At 47.5% G+C, this 20,396-nt stretch overlaps 1 protein-coding gene across 3 annotated transcripts in view; it reads right to left on the bottom strand.

The window, feature by feature from the left end:
• Positions 1–20,396, bottom strand: part of GHR (growth hormone receptor) — a 636,857-nt gene that overhangs the window by 240,761 nt on the left and 375,700 nt on the right. Inside the window, exon 1 of one of the 3 annotated variants that reach the window (XM_063961553.1) lies at positions 16,745–16,858. The exons of the other annotated variants lie outside the window; for them this stretch is intronic. Coding sequence (XP_063817623.1) covers positions 16,745–16,823 — 79 coding nt within the window. The 5' untranslated portion in view covers positions 16,824–16,858. Of the gene's footprint in view, positions 1–16,744; positions 16,859–20,396 lie in introns of those variants that run through there. 3 annotated transcript variants of the gene reach the window in all.

The following is a 20,396-nucleotide window of genomic DNA, read 5'->3' as shown; positions in this document are numbered from 1 at the left end:
AGATTTAGGCTGTGGCAGGCCTGCCACAGAATGTGCAAGTTGGATTGTGCTACAGATCCAACGAGCTTAGACGCAGGAGCACCCATCTTGTTGGGTGCATACAATATAAACAACGAGTCAGATTTTCTGACTCCAGCTGTCCTTGCAATATATATTTTTAATGCTCTGACAACGTCCAGTAACTTGGAGTCCTCCAAGTCACTTGTAGCCGCAGGCACTACAATAGGCTGGTTCAGATGAAATGCTGACACCACCTTAGGGAGAAAATGCGGACGAGTCCGCAGTTCTGCCCTGTCCGAATGGAAAATCAGATATGGGCTTTTGTAAGATAAAGCTGCCAGTTCTGACACTCTCCTGGCCGAAGCCAGGGCTAGTAACATGGTCACTTTCCATGTGAGATATTTTAAATCCACCTTTTTTAGTGGTTCAAACCAATGAGATTTTAGAAATTCCAAAACCACATTGAGATCCCACGGTGCCACTGGAGGCACCACAGGAGGCTGTATATGCAGCACTCCCTTAACAAAAGTCTGGACTTCAGGAACTGAAGCCAATTCTTTTTGAAAGAAAATCGACAGGGCCGAAATTTGAACCTTAATAGATCCCAATTTGAGACCCATAGACAATCCTGATTGCAGGAAATGTAGGAATCGACCCAGTTGAAATTCCTCCGTCGGAGCACTCCGATCCTCGCACCACGCAACATATCTTCGCCAAATGCGGTGATAGTGTTGCACGGTTACTTCCTTCCTTGCTTTAATCAAAGTAGGAATGACTTCTTCCGGCATGCCTTTTTCCTTTAGGATCCGGCGTTCAACCGCCATGCCGTCAAACGCAGCCGCGGTAAGTCTTGAAACAGACAGGGACCCTGCTGAAGCAAGTCCCTCCTTAGAGGTAGAGGCCACGGATCTTCCGTGATCATCTCTTGAAGTTCCGGGTACCAAGTCCTTCTTGGCCAATCCGGAACCACTAGTATCGTTCTTACGCCTCTTTGCCGTATAATTCTCAATACTTTTGGTATGAGAGGCAGAGGAGGAAACACATACACCGACTGGTACACCCAAGGCGTTACCAGCGCGTCCACAGCTATTGCCTGCGGATCTCTTGACCTGGCGCAATACCTGTCCAGTTTTTTGTTGAGGCGAGACGCCATCATGTCCACCATTGGTCTTTCCCAACGGGTTACCAGCATGTGGAAGACTTCCGGATGAAGTCCCCACTCTCCCGGGTGAAGGTCGTGTCTGCTGAGGAAGTCTGCTTCCCAGTTGTCCACTCCCGGGATGAACACTGCTGACAGTGCTATCACATGATTCTCTGCCCAGCGAAGAATCCTTGCAGCTTCTGCCATTGCACTCCTGCTTCTTGTGCCGCCCTGTCTGTTCACATGGGCGACTGCCGTGATGTTGTCCGACTGGATCAACACCGGTTTTCCTTGAAGCAGAGGTTCTGCCTGGCTTAGAGCATTGTAGATTGCTCTTAGTTCCAGAATGTTTATGTGAAGAGACGTTTCCAGGCTCGTCCACACTCCCTGGAAGTTTCTTCCTTGTGTGACTGCTCCCCAGCCTCTCAGGCTGGCGTCCGTGGTCACCAGGATCCAATCCTGTATGCCGAATCTGCGGCCCTCCAATAGATGAGCACTCTGCAACCACCACAGAAGAGATACCCTTGTCCTTGGAGACAGGGTTATCCGCTGGTGCATCTGAAGATGCGACCCTGACCATTTGTCTAACAGATCCCTCTGGAAAATTCGTGCATGGAATCTGCCGAATGGAATTGCTTCGTAAGAAGCCACCATTTTTCCCAGGACTCTTGTGCATTGATGTACAGACACCTTTCCTGGTTTTAGGAGGTCCCTGACAAGCTCGGACAACTCCTTGGCTTTTTCCTCCGGGAGAAAAACCTTTTTCTGAACCGTGTCCAGAATCATCCCTAGGAACAGCAGACGAGTTGTCGGCATTAACTGGGATTTTGGAATATTCAGAATCCAGCCGTGCTGTTTTAGCACTTCTTGAGACAGTGCTAATCCCCTCTCTAGCTGTTCTCTGGACCTTGCCCTTATTAGGAGATCGTCCAAGTATGGGATAATTAATACGCCTTTTCTTCGAAGAAGAATCATCATCTCGGCCATTACCTTTGTAAAGACCCGAGGTGCCGTGGACAATCCGAACGGCAGCGTCTGAAACTGATAGTGACAGTTTTGTACAATGAACCTGAGGTACCCCTGGTGTGAGGGGTAAATTGGAACGTGGAGGTACGCATCCTTGATGTCCAAGGACACCATAAAGTCCCCTTCTTCCAGGTTCGCTATCACTGCTCTGAGTGACTCCATTTTGAACTTGAACTTCTTTATGTACAGGTTCAAGGACTTCAGATTTAGAATAGGTCTTACCGAGCCGTCCGGCTTCGGTACCACAAATAGAGTGGAATAATACCCCTTTCCCTGTTGTAGAAGAGGTACCTTGACTATCACCTGCTGAGAGTACAGCTTGTGAATGGCTTCCAAAACCGTCTCCCTTTCGGAGGGGGACGTTGGTAAAGCAGACTTCAGGAAACGGCGAGGCGGATCTGTCTCTAGTTCCAACCTGTACCCCTGAGATATTATCTGCAGGATCCAGGGATCTACCTGCGAGTGAGCCCACTGCGCGCTGAAATGCTTGAGACGACCGCCCACCGCCCCCGAGTCCGCTTGAGAAGCCCCAGCGTCATGCTGAGGCTTTTGTAGAAGCGGGGGAGGGCTTCTGTTCCTGGGAAGGAGCTGCCTGTTGGTGTCTCTTCCCCCTTCCTCTGCCTCGTGGCAGATATGAATATCCCTTTGCTCTCTTGTTTTTAAAGGAACGAAAGGACTGCGGTTGAAAAGTCGGTGTCTTTTTCTGTTGGGGAGTAGCTTGAGGTAAAAAGGTGGATTTCCCGGCTGTAGCCGTGGCCACCAAATCTGATAGACCGACTCCAAATAACTCCTCCCCTTTATACGGCAAAACTTCCATATGCCGTTTTGAGTCCGCATCGCCTGACCACTGTCGCGTCCATAAACTTCTTCTGGCCGAAATGGACATAGCACTTACCCGTGATGCCAGTGTGCAGATATCCCTCTGTGCATCACGCATATAAAGAAATGCATCCTTTATTTGCTCTAAAGACAGTAAAACATTGTCCCTATCCAGGGTATCAATATTTTCAATCAGGGACTCTGACCAAACTACTCCAGCACTGCACATCCAGGCTGACGCTATAGCTGGTCGTAGTATAACACCTGTATGTGTGTATATACTTTTTTGGATATTTTCCATCCTCCTATCTGTTGGATCTTTAAGTGCGGCCGTCTCAGGAGAGGGTAACGCCACTTGTTTAGATAAGCGTGTGAGCGCCTTATCCACCCTAGGAGGTGTTTCCCAGCGCGCCCTAACCTCTGACGGGAAAGGGTATAAAGCTAATAACTTCTTTGAAATTAGCATCTTTTTATCGGGGGCAACCCACGCTTCATCACATACATCATTTAGTTCTTCTGATTCAGGAAAAACTATAGGTAGTTTTTTCACACCCCACATAATACCCTGTTTAGTGGTACCAGTAGTATCAGCTAAATGTAACGCCTCCTTCATTGCCAAAATCATATAACGTGTGGCCCTACTGGAAAATACGGTTGATTCGTCACCGTCGCCACTGGAATCAGTGCCTGTGTCTGGGTCTGTGTCGACCGACTGAGGCAAAGGGCGTTTTACAGCCCCTGACGGTGTTTGAGGCGCCTGGACAGGCACTAACTGATTGTCCGGCCGTCTCATGTCGACAAACGACTGCTTTAGCGTGTTGACACTATCCCGTAATTCCATAAATAAAGGCATCCATTCTGGTGTCGACCCCCTAGGAGGTGACATCCCCATATTTGGCAATTGCTCCGCCTCCACACCAATATCGTCCTCATACATGTCGACACACACGTACCGACACACAGCAGACACACAGGGAATGCTCTTAACGAAGACAGGACCCCACTAGCCCTTTGGGGAGACAGAGGGAGAGTTTGCCAGCACACACCAAAAGCGCTATATATGACAGGGATAGCCTTATAATAAGTGCTCCCTGTATAGCTGCTTTTATAATATAATTTTTGCCACTATTTTGCCCCCCCTCTCTTGTTTTACCCTGTTTCTGTAGTGCAGTGCAGGGGAGAGACCTGGGAGCCGTCCTGACCAGCGGAGCTGTGTAAGGAAAATGGCGCTGTGTGCTGAGGAGATAGGCCCCGCCCCTTTTCCGGCGGGCTCGTCTCCCGCTCTTTAGTGTATTCTGGCAGGGGTTAAATATCTCCATATAGCCCCGGAGGCTATATGTGAGGTATTTTTTAGCCAAATAGGTTTTCATTTGCCTCCCAGGGCGCTCCCCTCCCAGCGCCCTGCACCCTCAGTGACTGCCGTGTGAAGTGTGCTGAGAGGAAAATGGCGCACAGCTGCAGTGCTGTGCGCTACCTTTAGAAGACTGAGGAGTCTTCTGCCGCCGATTCTGGACCTCTTCATGTTTCAGCATCTGCAAGGGGGCCGGCGGCGAGGCTCCGGTGACCATCCAGGCTGTACCTGTGATCGTCCCTCTGGAGCTGATGTCCAGTAGCCAAGAAGCCAATCCATCCTGCACGCAGGTGAGTTCACTTCTTCTCCCCTAAGTCCCTCGTTGCAGTGATCCTGTTGCCAGCAGGACTCACTGTAAAATAAAAAACCTAAGCTAAACTTTCTCTAAGCAGCTCTTTAGGAGAGCCACCTAGATTGCACCCTTCTCGGCCGGGCACAAAAATCTAACTGGCTTGGAGGAGGGTCATAGGGGGAGGAGCCAGTGCACACCACCTGATCGGAAAGCTTTACTTTTGTGCCCTGTCTCCTGCGGAGCCGCTATTCCCCCATGGTCCTTTCAGGAACCCCAGCATCCACTAGGACGATAGAGAAATTCACATTATAGCACACGGTATGAGCCGACATTCACATTATAGCACACGGTATGAGCCGACATTCCCATTATAGCACATGTATGAGCCGAAATGCACATTATAGCACATGGTATGAGCCGAAATTCACATTATAGCACACGGTATGAGCCGACATTCACATTATAGAGTGACAGAGGGACATGGAAAGTGACAGCAGGGACAGGAAGAGTGACAGAGAGGGACAGCAAGGGCATACAGTAGGGACTAGGGAAAGAGAAATGCAGCAGAGTAAGATTACCTGTTTAGCAGCGGTGGTGGTCTGCGGATGAGGAGGCTGTGGTAGGCGCGGGATGGAGGAGGCTGTGGGCCTCGGAGATAGTGCGGAGGAGGAGGTTGTGGGCGTGCAGAGGTGTGAGGGTGGCAGTGGAGGCTGAGGGCGCCTGCAGTGGAACTGAGACCAGGCTGGCTTTATTATCCCTGCGGCTGCATCAAGCTCCTGTGACCGCGGCGCTACTAGTTCAAAGCTGCCACGGACCGGCATCCAATGCTGCTCCTGATTGGCTGCCGGTCCGCGGCAGATTTGAACTAGTAGCGCTGCAGTCACAGGAGCTTGATGCGGCAGCAGGGATACTAAAGCCAGCCTGGTTCCAGATCCGCTGCAGCTGGGAGTCTGGGACCAGGGCTTCCAGTGCAGCGTTGGCGGAGGAGGGAGGGTGGGTATCAATCATTCCCTCTATAGCGCCGCCCACCCACCATAGGGAAACCCTGAACTTGCGGTCAGTCTCACCTCCTATTGTCGGATTCTTTCCGGCAGCCCGAACCCGGCACTTCAAGCCTGCCGCTTCAGCCTAAAAGCCCCAGAGCCTAGTCCGAGAGGACTGTTAAGTCCTCCTTTAGTCTATTTAACGATAGCCTGTGATTGTGTTTAAACCTAATAGTTAAGGTGGGCAGGAGGAGGCGGAACTGGTTCCGCCTCCAATTTGAGGTGCCGGAACGCAGTACCACCCCGTTCCGGCCCACTTTAACCCCTGCGTGGGATGCAATCGTGTGGCCACCGCTCGCGATCCCGGCGGTCGCCATGCTGACGCCAGGATCCTGACCAATCAAAATGCTGGTAGACAGAATGCCGACCCACAGGGACTATTCCCACTCGTGGGTGTGCACGACACCCATAGAACACTGAGCCTGCTGCGTGGCGAGTGCAGCGAGCCCGCAAGGGTCTTTGTTACACTCGCCCTCCCCACCAGCATTCTGCCGGTCTCCCAGCCCCAAACCGTGGTTGGTTGCCTGTGAAGGTGGCCATGGGAAGATGGGGGTGGAGCTACTGTTTTCCCTGGGCATGTTTAGGTGCTAAATTTAAAAAGGCAATGCATTTAAATCAAAACATGGGTTGTTTCGCTATTAAAAGCGCTGAACTTTTAAATGTCTGACGTAAACATGCCGGGAAGCAAGTCGCCACTTGAGGGGGTGAGGGGGTGATTCACACGCAGCCCCATCTATGGGTTGGTTGCCTGTGAAGGTGGCCATGGGAAGATGGGGGTGGAGCTACTGTTTTCCCGGAAGGTAGACGCAAAGCAATGTGGCTGCGGTGGGCCCTCGGGTTTCGGTTTGATTTGTTTCTGTGGGAGGACAGTGGTCTGACTCCTACACTGTCATCCTGGCTTCTAGATTTTTTTTTAATTTGTCAAGCTTTATTTTATAAGAACAAATCAGCCAGTAGTAACTATAACCTGATACAGTAGTACAGTGACAGGTTTCTGGTGAGCGGCAGATTCTGCACATTTAAAGAGACAAACAGCTATATTTCCGTTCAGTGTGAGCTATATTTATTTCTGACAGGACGAGAGCCACATTCCTCTCCCCTTACCTCATTGTAGCATTCCCTACAGCACAAAAGACATTGCTTCATTCTTACATAAGATGATCGCTGCACAACAACTGCCGTATTACTGCTTCAAGACCCTTCACTGACACCGCTCCAAATGATATCTGCCATCCATCCACTAAACAGTACAAGAGTCTAGAGCAGCGTGGGCAATTAGCGGCCCTCCAGCTGTTGTACATAACGCAAATGAGCACTAAACTAACAAGAATGTTCAAACAATTCAATTAAAATGAACAGATACTGTATATATATAAAAACATTGTTTATTATAAATTAGATTATATGGTCAGTTTGCTAAACCTTTATCATAAGTGGTTTATTAAGAATGTCTTGGTGAAATAAATAAGCAACAAATGTTAAGTCTTCAAAGATAAATTTATTATATAAGGAACATAAGCAACATAAATCCACATATACTGGCGATCCTACGTATATAAGGGAATATGCTGGCTATACTAACATTAAGGGTGGAATTCAATTGCCGGCGAATCCTTACACCCAGGCTGAATCAGCGCAGTATGGCAGCCCGATCTCACACAAAAGTGTTCGCTGCCTTGTGAATTTGGCATTCAGCCGGCTGGACAAACGGTGTGAGATGGGGTGCCGTTGCCGCAGCATTTAAAATGATGATGCAATGGCAATTTGCACCCTTCGTCTGGAACTAGATACCCCCGTAAGGGTAAGAACTGGCATGGATGTATTACCCACTCGTTTTCTATTGCTCCGAAGCACGTTTCACTGTATCAGAACAAAGTTACAACATTTCTTAAAACAAAGAACATTATATGGCGGATATTATATAACAGGGACATATATGTAAAATATTAATAGAGAGAAACCCTTTTACTGAAAATAAGCCCCAAAGACCGTACTTTACGTCTCTATATTGGGCAATGAGTTCCTACAGTACCATTACAAATGCTCAACTATAAAGATCTATTTACCTCCCATCTGCAATCAGTAAACAAACTATAATCGATAAGATAATTAAAATAATAATAATAATAAAACATAATATCCTTTAAATGTTTACATTCAGTTCAGTGGTTTGGATGTAGCAGTTTCTCTTTTACATGAGTCATAATAGAGCTGCTGAGTTCTCAATGACAGATTAACACGGTCTGTATCACTTATTACATCTAAACTGTGTTTATTTTGGGCGCGGACGCGGCAGTATTCTATGGAATAACAGGTGCTGCGCTATGGCTTAACAGGCAGAATATATATTTGCAGGGGGAGGAGGTACGCCAGAGAAGATCTAATAACTTTTTAACCTCTTCAATCCATGTTTATGTGCTATATACCGTACATTTTTTTAATTACATAAAAAAGGGGAAAAATGCAAGAATAGCCATGTAAACAGCATCATATATTAAGGACTCAGACGCACGGGGCATTGTTCAGGTTTACGGACCAAAATCACTAAGAAGGGGCTGTATTATCCATAAGGCTGACTAGGCTGAAGCCTAGGGGCCCTGCAGGGACTAGAGATCCATCTTATTCTTTTTTTGAAGACATTGTTACCTGCGCCCTAGGACTCCAATGGCTGAATGCACTGTGCATTCTGCGCCGTAGCAAGGCACACTCGTAGTCAGCTGAGGTTTGTTTTGAGACAATGGGGGGGGCGGTGGACCAATACCGCACTAGTGCTATTTCAAAAGAGAAAAGAAAAGGAAGAATGATGGTGCAGTGAGAACAGATTTTAGCAGACTGTATTTCATCTGGTCAGTGGTGTCTGGGTGAATACTGAGTGTCGTTGACGGCTTCCCAAACATCAGCTGTAGTGGGGTGAAAATCTAAAGTGCCGCAGGGGTCCTGGAAAACCAGAAGGCCCAGGGGTCCGACCATGGGTTAATATGTCCCTGGGCTCAAAGGTGCACACCTAAATGTTACCACTAAGCAATTATTTATTCAATAACATGCATAGCGCCTGCATACTCTGCGGCGGTTCCGGTATGAATGGTCGACCATGTTATGGTCGACAGTCATTAGGTCGACCACTATTGGTCGACATGGACACATAGTCGACACATGAAAATAATCGACACATGAAAAGGTCGACATGAGTTTTTTTTTACTTTTTTGGTGTCGTTTTTTGCGTAATGTGTCTGGGAACCCCAATTAGTGCACCGCTTCGCTCGCCATGCTTCGGGCATGGTGCATTCGCTCCGCTACCGCTTCGCTTGGCACAGATTACCGTTCCTATCGTAGTCCACGTGGATCGTAAAGTATGGAAAAGTTCCCCAAAAGAAAAAAAAGTTAAAAAACTCATGTCGACCTTTTCATGTGTCGACCATTTTCATGTGTCCATGTCGACCATGTCAATGTCGACCAATAGTGGTCGACCTAATTACTGTCGACCATAACATGGTCGACCATCTGAACGGATACCCTCTGCGGCGCCTTATGATTGGGAACAAACACAGTAATAAAGCAAGACTGGCAAAAATGGCGAAAGCCAGGTTTCATGCCGCTGCTTATTGAAGCGAAACAAAAGAAGTGAGCACCATGATTTACCATTACAACCTGACCAAGGCAGCTGAGCGAGACTGGCCAGGGGAGATACGACTTACTGTAACTTACCGCGCTGCAGGCCAGTTGGGAGGGCTTTGTGCACACAGATGTGTCCTCATATATATTTCCCTTTTTGCTTGATTTGGCACGAAATGCTTAGCATGGCTAAGACGCTCCACCACGAGTAGCAATCGGATGGATTCCCAAATTTTTTTTTTTGACGCAAAAGAATTCGTATAAAGTACTGCAGCAGAGTATAGTTGCACATCTTAAGATAAATCGCAAGGTGTGGCTATGTCGCAGATTCCACGGCATGGCTAATTTGGCCACACGGCTTAAATGGGGAAATGTATATGTGGACACATCTGTACATGACCTGGATGGCTAGCTCACGCATATGCGCTGGAAATATTTTAAAAACATACATCTCGGGTTTTTTTGTATTCCCAAGTGAAAAAAAACAGCTTTCTGGGGCATATGTATCAGAGCTTGCAGAGAGATAAAGCGGAGAGAGACAAGTACTAGCCAATCAGCTTCAATCTTCCATGTTACAGGCTGTGTTTGACAAAAATGACAGTTAGTAGCTGATTGGCTGGTACTTTAGCGCTGCCTACGGTATGACATGAAGGGGACTGAGGCAGCTCTCTCTGGGACTAAGGGACAGATGTATTAACCTGGAGAAGGCACAAAAGTGATAAACCAGTGATAAATGCAAGGTGATAAACACACCAGCAATCAGCTCCCATATGTAAATTAACAGTTAGGAGCTGATTGGCTGGTGCATTATCACCTTGCACTTAACACTGCTTTATCACTGGTTTATCACTTCCTTATGCCTTCTCCAGGTTAATACATCTACCCCTAAATGAGGAAAGAGTGGCGTAAAAGCCCTTCTACTGGAATACACTGGCAGTGAAAGGGTTAACTGTCCCTTCTGCCTTTATATTAATTGGATTATGATGATAAGTGGGCTGTGAATGGCAGTGAGAGCTTTCAAGTGCTCAGATCATAACTAACAGCTAACGAGATTAGAGAAAATATCAAGTATTTTCCCCCATTAACCAGATCTGCGATAATATCTAGCAAAAATAATAAGATTTTAAACCTACCGGTAAATCTATTTATCCTAGTCCGTAGAGGATGCTGGGGACTCCGTAAGGACCATGGGGGTATAGACGGGCTCCGCAGGAGATAGGGCATCTAACAAGAACTTTTACTATGGGTGTGCACTGGCTCCTCCCTCTATGCCCCTCCTCCAGACCTCAGTTAGAGAACTGTGCCCAGAGGAGATGGACAATACAAGGCAGGATTTAGAAATCCAAGGGCAAGATTCATACCAGCCCACACCAATCATACCATGTAACCTGGATCATACATGTCATAACCAGTTAACCGTATGAACAATAACAGTAAGACCGATTCCAACTGTAACAGAACCCTTATGTAAGCAACAACTATATACAAGTCTTGCAGAGTTTCCGCACTGGGACGGGCGCCCAGCATCCTCTACGGACTAGGAGAAATAGATTTACCGGTAGGTTTAAAATCTTATTTTCTCTTACGTCCTAGAGGATGCTGGGGACTCCGTAAGGACCATGGGGTTTATACCAAAGCATCCAATCAGGCGGGAGAGTGCGTATGACTCTGCAGCATCGACTGAGCAAACGCTAGGTCCTCATCAGCCAGGGTATCAAACTTGTAGAATTTAGCAAAAGTGTTAGACCCCGACCAAGTCGCCGCTCGGCAAAGCTGTAATGCCGAGACGCCTCGGGCAGCCGCCCAAGAAGAACCCACCTTCCTAGTGGAATGGGCCTTAACCGAATTTGGTACCGGCAATCCAGCCGTAGAATGAGCCTGCTGAATCGTATTACAGATCCAGCGAGCAATAGTCTGCTTCGAAGCAGGTGTGCCAATCTTATTAGCAGCATACAGGACAAACAGAGCCTCTGTTTTCCTAATTCTAGCCGTCCTGGCTACATAAATCTTTAAGGCCCTGACTACGTCCAGGGATCTGGAATCCTCCAGGTCACTTGTAGCCACAGCCACCACAATAGGTTGATTCACATGGAATGAAGAAACCACTTTAGGCAAAAATTGCGGACGTGTCCTCAATTCAGCTCGATCCACATGAAAAATCAAGTAGGGGCCCTTGTGTGACAAAGCCGCCAATTCTGACACTCGCCTTGCTGATGCTAAGGCCAACAACATGACCACCTTCCAGGTAAGAAATTTCAACTCAACCTTGTTAAGCGGTTCAAACCAGTGTGATTTTAGGAACTGCAACACCACGTTCAGGTCCCATGGTGCCACTGGAGGCACAAAAGGGGGCTGGATGTGCAGCACTCCCTTTACAAACGTCTGGACTTCTGGAAGAGAAGCCAATTCCTTCTAAAAGAAAATCGAGAGGGCCGAAATCTGTACCTTAACAGAGCCTAATTTCAGGCCCATATCCACTCCTGTCTGTAGGAAGTGGAGAAAACGACCCAGATGAAAATCTTCCGTAGGTGCATTCTTGGTCTCACACCAGGACACATACTTTCGCCAGATACGGTGATAATGTTTTACCGTCACCTCCTTCCTAGCCTTTATTAAAGTAGGGATGACCTCTTCCGGAATCCCCTTTTTCGCTAGGATTCGGCGTTCAACCGCCATGCCGTCAAACGTAACCGCGTTAAGTCTTGAAATACACAGGGCCCCTGTTGCAACAGGTCTTCCCTCAGAGGAAGAGGCCAGGGATCTCCTGTGAGCATCTCTTGTAGATCCAAGTACCAGGCCCTTCGAGGCCAGTCTGGGACAACGAATATCGTCTGTACTCTTCTTCGTCTTATGATCCTCAACACTTTTGTGATGAGAGGAAGAGGAGGAAACACGTAGACCGATTTGAACACCCACGGTGTTACCAGAGCGTCTACTGCTACTGCCTGAGGGTCCCGAGACCTGGCACAATACCTCTGAAGCTTTTTGTTGAGGCGTGACGCCATCATGTCTATTTGAGGAGTTCCCCAAAGACGCGTTACGTCTGCAAAGACTTCTTGATGAGGTCCCCACTCTCCTGGATGGAGATCGTGTCTGCTGAGGAAGTCTGCTTCCCAGTTGTCCACTCCCGGAATGAAGACAGCCGACAGAGCGCTTACGTGATATTCCGCCCAGCGAAGAATCCTGGTGGCTTCCGCCATCGCGAATCTGCTTCTTGTCCCGCCTTGGCGGTTCACATGAGCCACTGCTGTGACATTGTCTGATTGAATCAGAACCGGTAGGTTTCGAAGAAGACTCTCCGCTTGTCGAAGGCCGTTGTAAATGGCCCTGAGTTCCAACACATTGATGTGTAGACAGGACTCCTGGTCTGACCACAGTCCCTGAAAATTTCTTCCTTGTGTGACTGCTCCCCATCCTCGGAGGCTCGCATCCGTGGTAACCAGGATCCAATCCTGAATTCCGAACCTGCGACCCTCCAGCAGGTGAGTACTTTGCAACCACCACAGGAGAGACACCCTGGCCCCTGGGGACAGAGTTATTTTCCGATGTAAGTGCAGATGGGACCCGGACCACTTGTCCAGACGGTCCCATTGAAAAGTCCTTGCATGGAACCTTCCGAAGGGAATGGCCTCGTAGGCCGCCACCATTTTTCCCAGAACTCGAGTGCATTGGTGAACTGACACCCTTTTTGTTTTTAGCAGGTCTCTGACCATGTTCTGGATGTCCTGGGCTTTCTCCAGTGGGAGGAAGACCTTCATTTGTTCCGTATCCAGTATCATACCTAGGAACGTTAGCCGAGTTGTCGGAATCAACTGTGACTTCGGTAGATTTAGAATCCAACCGTGTTGCTGGAGCACTCTCAGAGAGAGCGCCACACTGCTCAGCAATTTCTCTCTGGATCTCGCTTTTATTAGGAGATCGTCCAAGTATGGGATAATTGTGACTCCATGCTTGCGCAGGACCACCATCATTTCCGCCATTATCGTGGTGAAAATCCTCGGGGCCGTGGAAAGCCCAAACGGCAACGTCTGAAATTGGTAATGACAATCCTGTACAGCGAATCTCAGGTATTCCTGATGGGGGGAATATATGGGGACATGAAGGTACGCATCCTTTATGTCCAGAGACACCATAAACTCCCCCTCCTCCATATTGGCTATTATCGCTCTGAGTGATTCCATTTTGAATTTGAATCTTTTTATGTACAGGTTTAGGGACTACAGATTGAAAATAGGTCTGACCGAACCGTCCGGTTTCGGGACCACAAATAGGGTTGAGTAGTCCCCTCTTCCCTGCTGGTTCTGGGGAACCCTGATTATTACTTGCTGTAGACACAGCGTTTGAATTGCGGCTGAGACTACATCCCGTTCCGATGTGGAAGCTCGTAGGGCCGATTTGAAAAATCGGCGCGGGGGCACCTCCTCGAATTCCAGTTGGTAACCCTGGGAAACTATTTCCAACACCCAAGGATTCAGGCCTGAGCTGACCCAGGCCTGGCAGAAAAGTCGAAGACGTGCCCCCACCGGTGCGGACTCCCTCAGGGGAGCCCCAGCGTCATGCTGTGGACTTTGGAGTAGCCGGGGAGGACTTTTGTTCCAGGGCACCTGCCGAAGCAGGTGCTCTTTTGCCTCTGCCCTTACCTCTGGCGAGGAAGGAGGATCCCCGACCTCTTCTGGACTTTTGCGACCGAAAGGACTGCATCTGATAGGGTGGTACTTTCTTTTGCTGTTGGGAAATAAATCGTAAAAAGTTTGATTTACCTGCTGTAGCTGTGGAAACCAGGTCCGTCAGCCCATCCCCAAACAATACATCTCCCTTATAGGGTAGAACTTCCATATGTTTTTTGGAATCTGCATCACCCGTCCATTGGCGAGTCTATAAGGATCTTCTCGCAGAGATAGACATGGCATTGGCCCTAGAAGCCAGCAAACCAATGTCCCTTTGAGCATCCCTCATAAATAAGACTGCGTCTTTAATATGGGCTAGAGTTAAGAATATAGTATCCTTATCCATCTTATCAAAATCAGCTGTCAGCTCATCTGTCCAAGCTGAAATCGCGCTACACACCCATGCCGACGCAATTGTCGGTCTAAGGACTGCTCCAGTATGAGAATAAATACACTTTAAGGTAGTTTCTTACCTGCGATCTGCAGGGTCCTTAAGGGCAGCTGTGTCAGGAGACGGTAGCGCCACTTTCTTGGACAAGCGCGTCAGGGCCTTGTCCACAGTGGGAGGTGATTCCCAACGCTCCCTGTCCTGTTTAGGGAAGGGATATGCCATATAAATTCTTTTGGGTATCTGCGGTCTCTTTTCCGGAGTCTCCCAAGCTTTTTCAAAGAAATCATTTAGTTCATGAGATGTGGGAAAATGTATGATCTGTTTCTTTCCCTTAAACATGTGCACCCTTGTGTCGGGGACCGAGGGTTCATCCGCAATATGCAACACATCCCTTATTGCCACAATCATACACTGAATGCTTTTTGTCACCCTAGGGTGCAATTTCACTTCGTCATAGTCGACACTGGAATCAGAGTCCGTGTCGGTAGTAGTGTCTTGTGTTAAGGGACGCTTTTGAGACCCCGACGGGCCTTGTGAGTCGGTCCAATCCGAGGATTGACCCCCTGATGTCCCCCCTAATTCAGCCTTATCAAGCCTCTTATGTAAGGATGCCACACTTGCATTCAACATATGCCACATGTCCATCCATTCCTGAGTCTGCACAACCGACGGGGACACACCACTCATTTGCTCCACCTCCTCCTTGGAAAAGCCTTCTGCTTCAGACATGTCGACACCACGTACCGACACCCCACACACACAGGGATTAACCTATAAGGGGACAAAACCCCAACCAGGCCCTTAGGAGAGACAGAGAGAGAGTATGCCAGCACACACCCAGCGCTTAATAACACTGGAAAAATATGACCAGATAGTGCTTTTATATATATAAAATGACCAGATTCCCACTCACTGCGCTCAAAATGCCCCCCTCCTCTTTTTTCCAGCCTGAATGTTCAGCAGGGGAGAGACCAGGGAGCCAGCGTTTTCCTCATGCAGCTTCTGTCGAGAAAATGGCGCTGGTTAGTGCTGGGGATCAAGCTCCGCCCACCCGACGGCAGGCTTCGGTCCCGGTGATTTTTTTATAGAAAATGGCGGGGGATCGTAGAATTACTGCCCAGCAGCCTAATCTACCTTGTCAGTGCCCAAATGTGAGGTTTATTGCTGCCCAGGGCGCCCCCCCCTGCGCCCTGCACCCTTCAGTGCTGCTCTGTGTGTGTGAATGGGAGCAATGGCGCGCAGCGGCCTTACCTCATGAAGATCTGATGTCTTCTGCCGCCTATGTCGTCTTCTGCCTTCTCATACTTACTCGGCTTCTATCTTCGGCATCTGTGAGGAGGACGGCGGCGCGGCTCCGGGACGAACCCCAGGTGAGACCTGTGTTCCGACTCCCTCTGGAGCTAATGGTGTCCAGTAGCCTTTGAAACAGAGCCCAACCGTTAAGCCAGCCCTGCTTCTCTCCCCTCAGCCTGTTGCCAACAGGACTCCCTGAAAATAAAAAACCTAACAAAATTATTTTTCAACAGAAAACTCTGGAGAGCTCTCTGCAGTGCACCCATTCTCCTCTGGGCACAAGATCTAACTGAGGTCTGGAGGAGGGGCATAGAGGGAGGAGCCAGTGCACACCCATAGTAAAAGTTCTTTTTAGGTGCCCTATCTCCTGCGGAGTCCGTCTATACCCCATGGTCCTTACGGAGTCCCCAGCATCCTCTAGGATGTAAGAGAAATAAATAAATCAAGATTAAGGTGAAAATAAAACAATATTGTTCCCAATCTGTGGTATCTGATAACCAAGCAGGGGTGAAATTTGCCTTGTACAACATCCCCTAACATCATTAGCAATGTCATACAACTACCATTTATTTTAGGGGAGTTCCACCTCTTGTTTTTGTTAGCAGAGACCCCAACTGGCAGTGTTTAGGGGATCCCAAAAAAAAACATATTCTGTTACCTCATTTCATCCACAGGTTGTGTATGTCTTTAATCTACAAACTGTAATATCTGTGTAAGTGTAAATCCTTGTTTACGGAAAATAAAACAAAAACATTGTTTTCATAATAAATGTAAATGTTTCCTTATATAACGTTTCCCAACGGTTAAATAAAATATCCGCTCAATACAAGAATGACACCAAATGCGTCAGAATGCCGGAACGTATATACCCCAGCTTACCTACTGTAATACAACATTTGCATTTATTATCAGTAAACAACCTACGTACATAATTCCCATTGCGTACCAATAACTAACTATGCATTTTCACACTCATGTCTCTCCAATTTCAGCCGGCTAAACTGAGCCGAGCCCCCCTGAGCTAAGAATACATACAGAACAAACAGCCTTTTAATGTTTAAGACAAGTAAGAAATACATGCAATATATAAAGAGACATAAAACTATAACCTTGGAATTTGCAGCCCGATTGAGTCCAAGTATTGCAGCGGTTATATTCCCCAGACGCACAGTATCTCTCGTAAAACATTTTCTGTCATCTGTGTTTCATCCCAAGTACTAAAGAGCAAAGATTCAACCAAACAGTGCGTGCCCCTTGGCCTCACTGAGCAAACACTGTCTTTTGCTAATAACTGAGTTTTGAGGCATTGCTACTCCCTGTGTATTTAATTGGGCAATCTGCTTCCCTGCACCTTCTTCCATCCCATAGAATAGGCGACTGAAGCTTTGTGTGCACTGTGGAATTATTTGGTTTTTATGTTTATTATAAAGCCATCTTGGAGCCCTAAGGTGATTTAATATAAAAAAATTAAGTTTTCCTAGATTTTCACTGACTTCTGATTTTGCTGTACCATTCTACAAAGCCCCCAGCAAAGCAACCTCACGGCGTCTTCTCGGCTCGCACGCTCAACTACAAATGCCAGGAATCCTTGACAGCCAGTGGGAGAGACACAAGTTGGCAACGGCTGTTCTCCATGCTCCTTACCAACATGGTCACCCAAAAGTATCATTTCTTATCGCAGTAATTTTTATTTTTCAGAGCTATTTAAACTAAAAAAGCTTTCCGGTATAGCGGCTCCGATAGGCGAAGTTGCCACCATAACAGTAAGAGTGGCTAACGTCACCTGACGATGGCGTCAGCTATTGTGGACAAGTTTGGAAAATATAAATACTGTACTGTATTTGGAGTTTGACAAATTGTTCTAGGCTGCAGCTCCAATTGAAAATAACAAGGACTGTGGTCTGCAGGGTTAGTGAGATATCTGTGCTAGGGGGGTCATTCCGACCTGATTAATTTGCACAGCTACAATCACTGACTCAGACATGTGGGGGCACGCCCAGCACAGGGCTAGTCCGCCCCGCATGTCAGGCCCGACCCCACCGCTGAAGTACAAAAGCATCGCCCAGCGGCCATGCATTTGTACTTGTAGAGTTACTCCCAGCCAGCGCAGCTCCTGCAGGTGGTTGGGATTTACTTGTCGCTGCCAGGGTCGCAGTGGCTGTGTGTGACGTCACGCAGCCGCTGTGGCCCGCTCCCCCGCACGGACCGGCCACGCCTGCATTGGTCAGACCACGCCCCGTAAACGCCGACCAAACGCCGCTGTGCCGCCCCCTCCCGCCCAGCGACCGCCTCTGCCTGTCAATCAGGCATAGGCGATCGCTAGGCAACGATGGCCGTCAGCCGTCTGGCATGCGCCGGCTCACTGCGGCGCCAGCATATGCGCAGTTCTGACCCGATCGCACCGCTGCGAAAAACTGCAGCTTGCGATCGAGGTCGGAATGACCCCCTAGGTTTTTCTTTCACTTCCAGAGGCGGATTTAGGGGTCAGGCCTTCCCTACGCACAATATTATTGTGCAGCATCTTCTCCTCCCCCGCCCCCACCTCCGTCCTCCTGGTGAGACGTCTCCGTCTCCAGCTACCTGTTTCATTGTCCTGTCTTTTCCAAGTGTCTCACATGCCTCGTGGAAAAGCCTATACTGGCCACTTCCTTAGCATATAGGCCCCTTAATATTTAGCAATTTTTGTACTGTTGATAAAAGATATTAGTGGAAATTAGAATACAGCCTTTAATATATCTAGCATAAATACACGGGGATATTCGTTTAAAAAAAAAAATTCCCGTTGGAGCAAGAAATGTCATCCAACCGCAAGATTTTTTTAGTCATGGTAAAAAATGTATGGACTTGGTTCAGAACCCCTGGGAACCAATGGTTAATTAGGTAATGGTTAATTAGGTAACTGGAAGCTTTTAATTAGCTTAATTAGGCCAATTATGCAGCCTATATTCTGTGTGTGACTGCAGCGGTATCTGCATATGGAATGCTACGTTACAGTGATTTCCAGGGAAACACTGTAATGTAGCATTCCGTATGCAGATACAGCCGCAGTCACATAACCTAGCATTCCATATGCAGATACAGCTGCAGTCACACACAGAATATAGGCATGCCGCATATCATTTTAATCAGCATAAGCTGCTTGTGCATCCTATTCACATAGAAATGTGATATAGATACATTTAAACAGAAAAAGTCACACATAAAGACACTCGGCGCTACCGAGTCACGCCACGGCATGGCGTGCCTAGAAGGGCATTTTAACGTGACTGCGGCAAGGATGTAGGAGGACACATCTGTATGTCATTTTCATATCAGTGGGTACCTCAATTATCATGAGCAACTTCTCCACTTTATACCTCTCAAAGCTTTGATACATCTCCCCCTAACAAACAGAGGCACCTGAAATTGATGGATGGCTTGCACATACTGTACAGATAAAGCATGTTTAGGCATATAGTGAAATGCAGAACCTGAGGGCATTGTTAAAATGCTCTGCATTGCGTCATAACAGCATAACCTAGCTTCCAGTGTGTTATGTGAGGTGGTGCTTCCACATGCACTTGTGTGGCTAGTATCACAGTCCACCTTTTAAGCCGGTCTCATTTGTATATTTGATAAAATGGTTCAACAAAGCACAGTACAAGCAGTTTCACATACGGTTATGCGTAACATCTGACAAGCAGGAAACAGACTATACAGCTGTATACTGTGGTTATTCTAATGAGTGTCCTGCAGCTCACTTTCTTAAATTACTACATGGGTGGTATGGTGGCACTGTGGTTAGCATTGCTCACTCGCAGCACTTTTGCTATGTTTGTTGGCTACCATGTTTCACCTCCACACTTCAAAAACATACTGGTCGCTTAATTGCATACCTACAGAGTGGACGCAAATTTGTATGTGTGTGTTCATGTGATGGGTATGCAGATGTTGCATTAGGCCAGGGCTGATGTAAATGAATGTTCTATGCAAATCGCTGCGTATGTGAGCATTCTGTAAATACGGGTTAATAAGTGATTAGCATATGTGGTCATTTTATTGTGCGTGTTGACCCCACCCTCTTTGAAATTAGTTTCACCTCATATGCAAATAGAGTCAGCAGAGGTAGATCACAAATAAAGTGAATAAGCATCAGCTGGTAAACCAATGGAGTTAACATTTAGACTGTTTTAGGGGTTATCTAATGAGGATGTGATAATTATTTTTTTGTTGTAAATTCACAATGAGTTCAAAATTAATATTTTCACACATTTTACTCTTGCCAGGAGACGGGCTCTGATAGGTTCTGGAATGCTTGCTAAATCTGGCATCTTTGCAACCTCTACAGCAGGCCTGTCAAACGCTAAATCCAACTGGGCTGAATAATCAAGGTCTAAGGGCCTAATTCAGAGTTGATCGCAGCAGCAAATTTGTTAGCAGCTGGACAAAACCATGTGCACTGTAGGGGAGGCAGATATAACATGTGCAGAGAGAGTTAGATTTGGGTGGGGTGTGTTCAAACTGAAATCTAAATTGCAGTGTAAAAATAAAGCAGCCAGTATTTACCCTGCACAGAAACAAAATAACCCACCCAAATCTAACTCTCTCTGCACATGTTATATCGGCCCCCCCTGCAGTGCACATGGGCCCTCATTCCGAGTTGTTCGCTCGCTAGCTGCTTTTAGCAGCATTGCACACGCTAGGCCGCCGCCCTCTGGGAGTGTATCTTCGCTTAGCAGAATTGCGAACGAAAGATTAGCAGAATTGCGAATAGAAAATTCT

The sequence above is a fragment of the Pseudophryne corroboree genome, chromosome 1 (assembly GCF_028390025.1).
Source record: "Pseudophryne corroboree isolate aPseCor3 chromosome 1, aPseCor3.hap2, whole genome shotgun sequence".
NCBI classification, from domain to species: domain Eukaryota; kingdom Metazoa; phylum Chordata; class Amphibia; order Anura; family Myobatrachidae; genus Pseudophryne; species Pseudophryne corroboree.
Note: the sequence above shows the minus strand (reverse complement) of the source record. Positions and strands in the feature narration are given on the sequence as shown.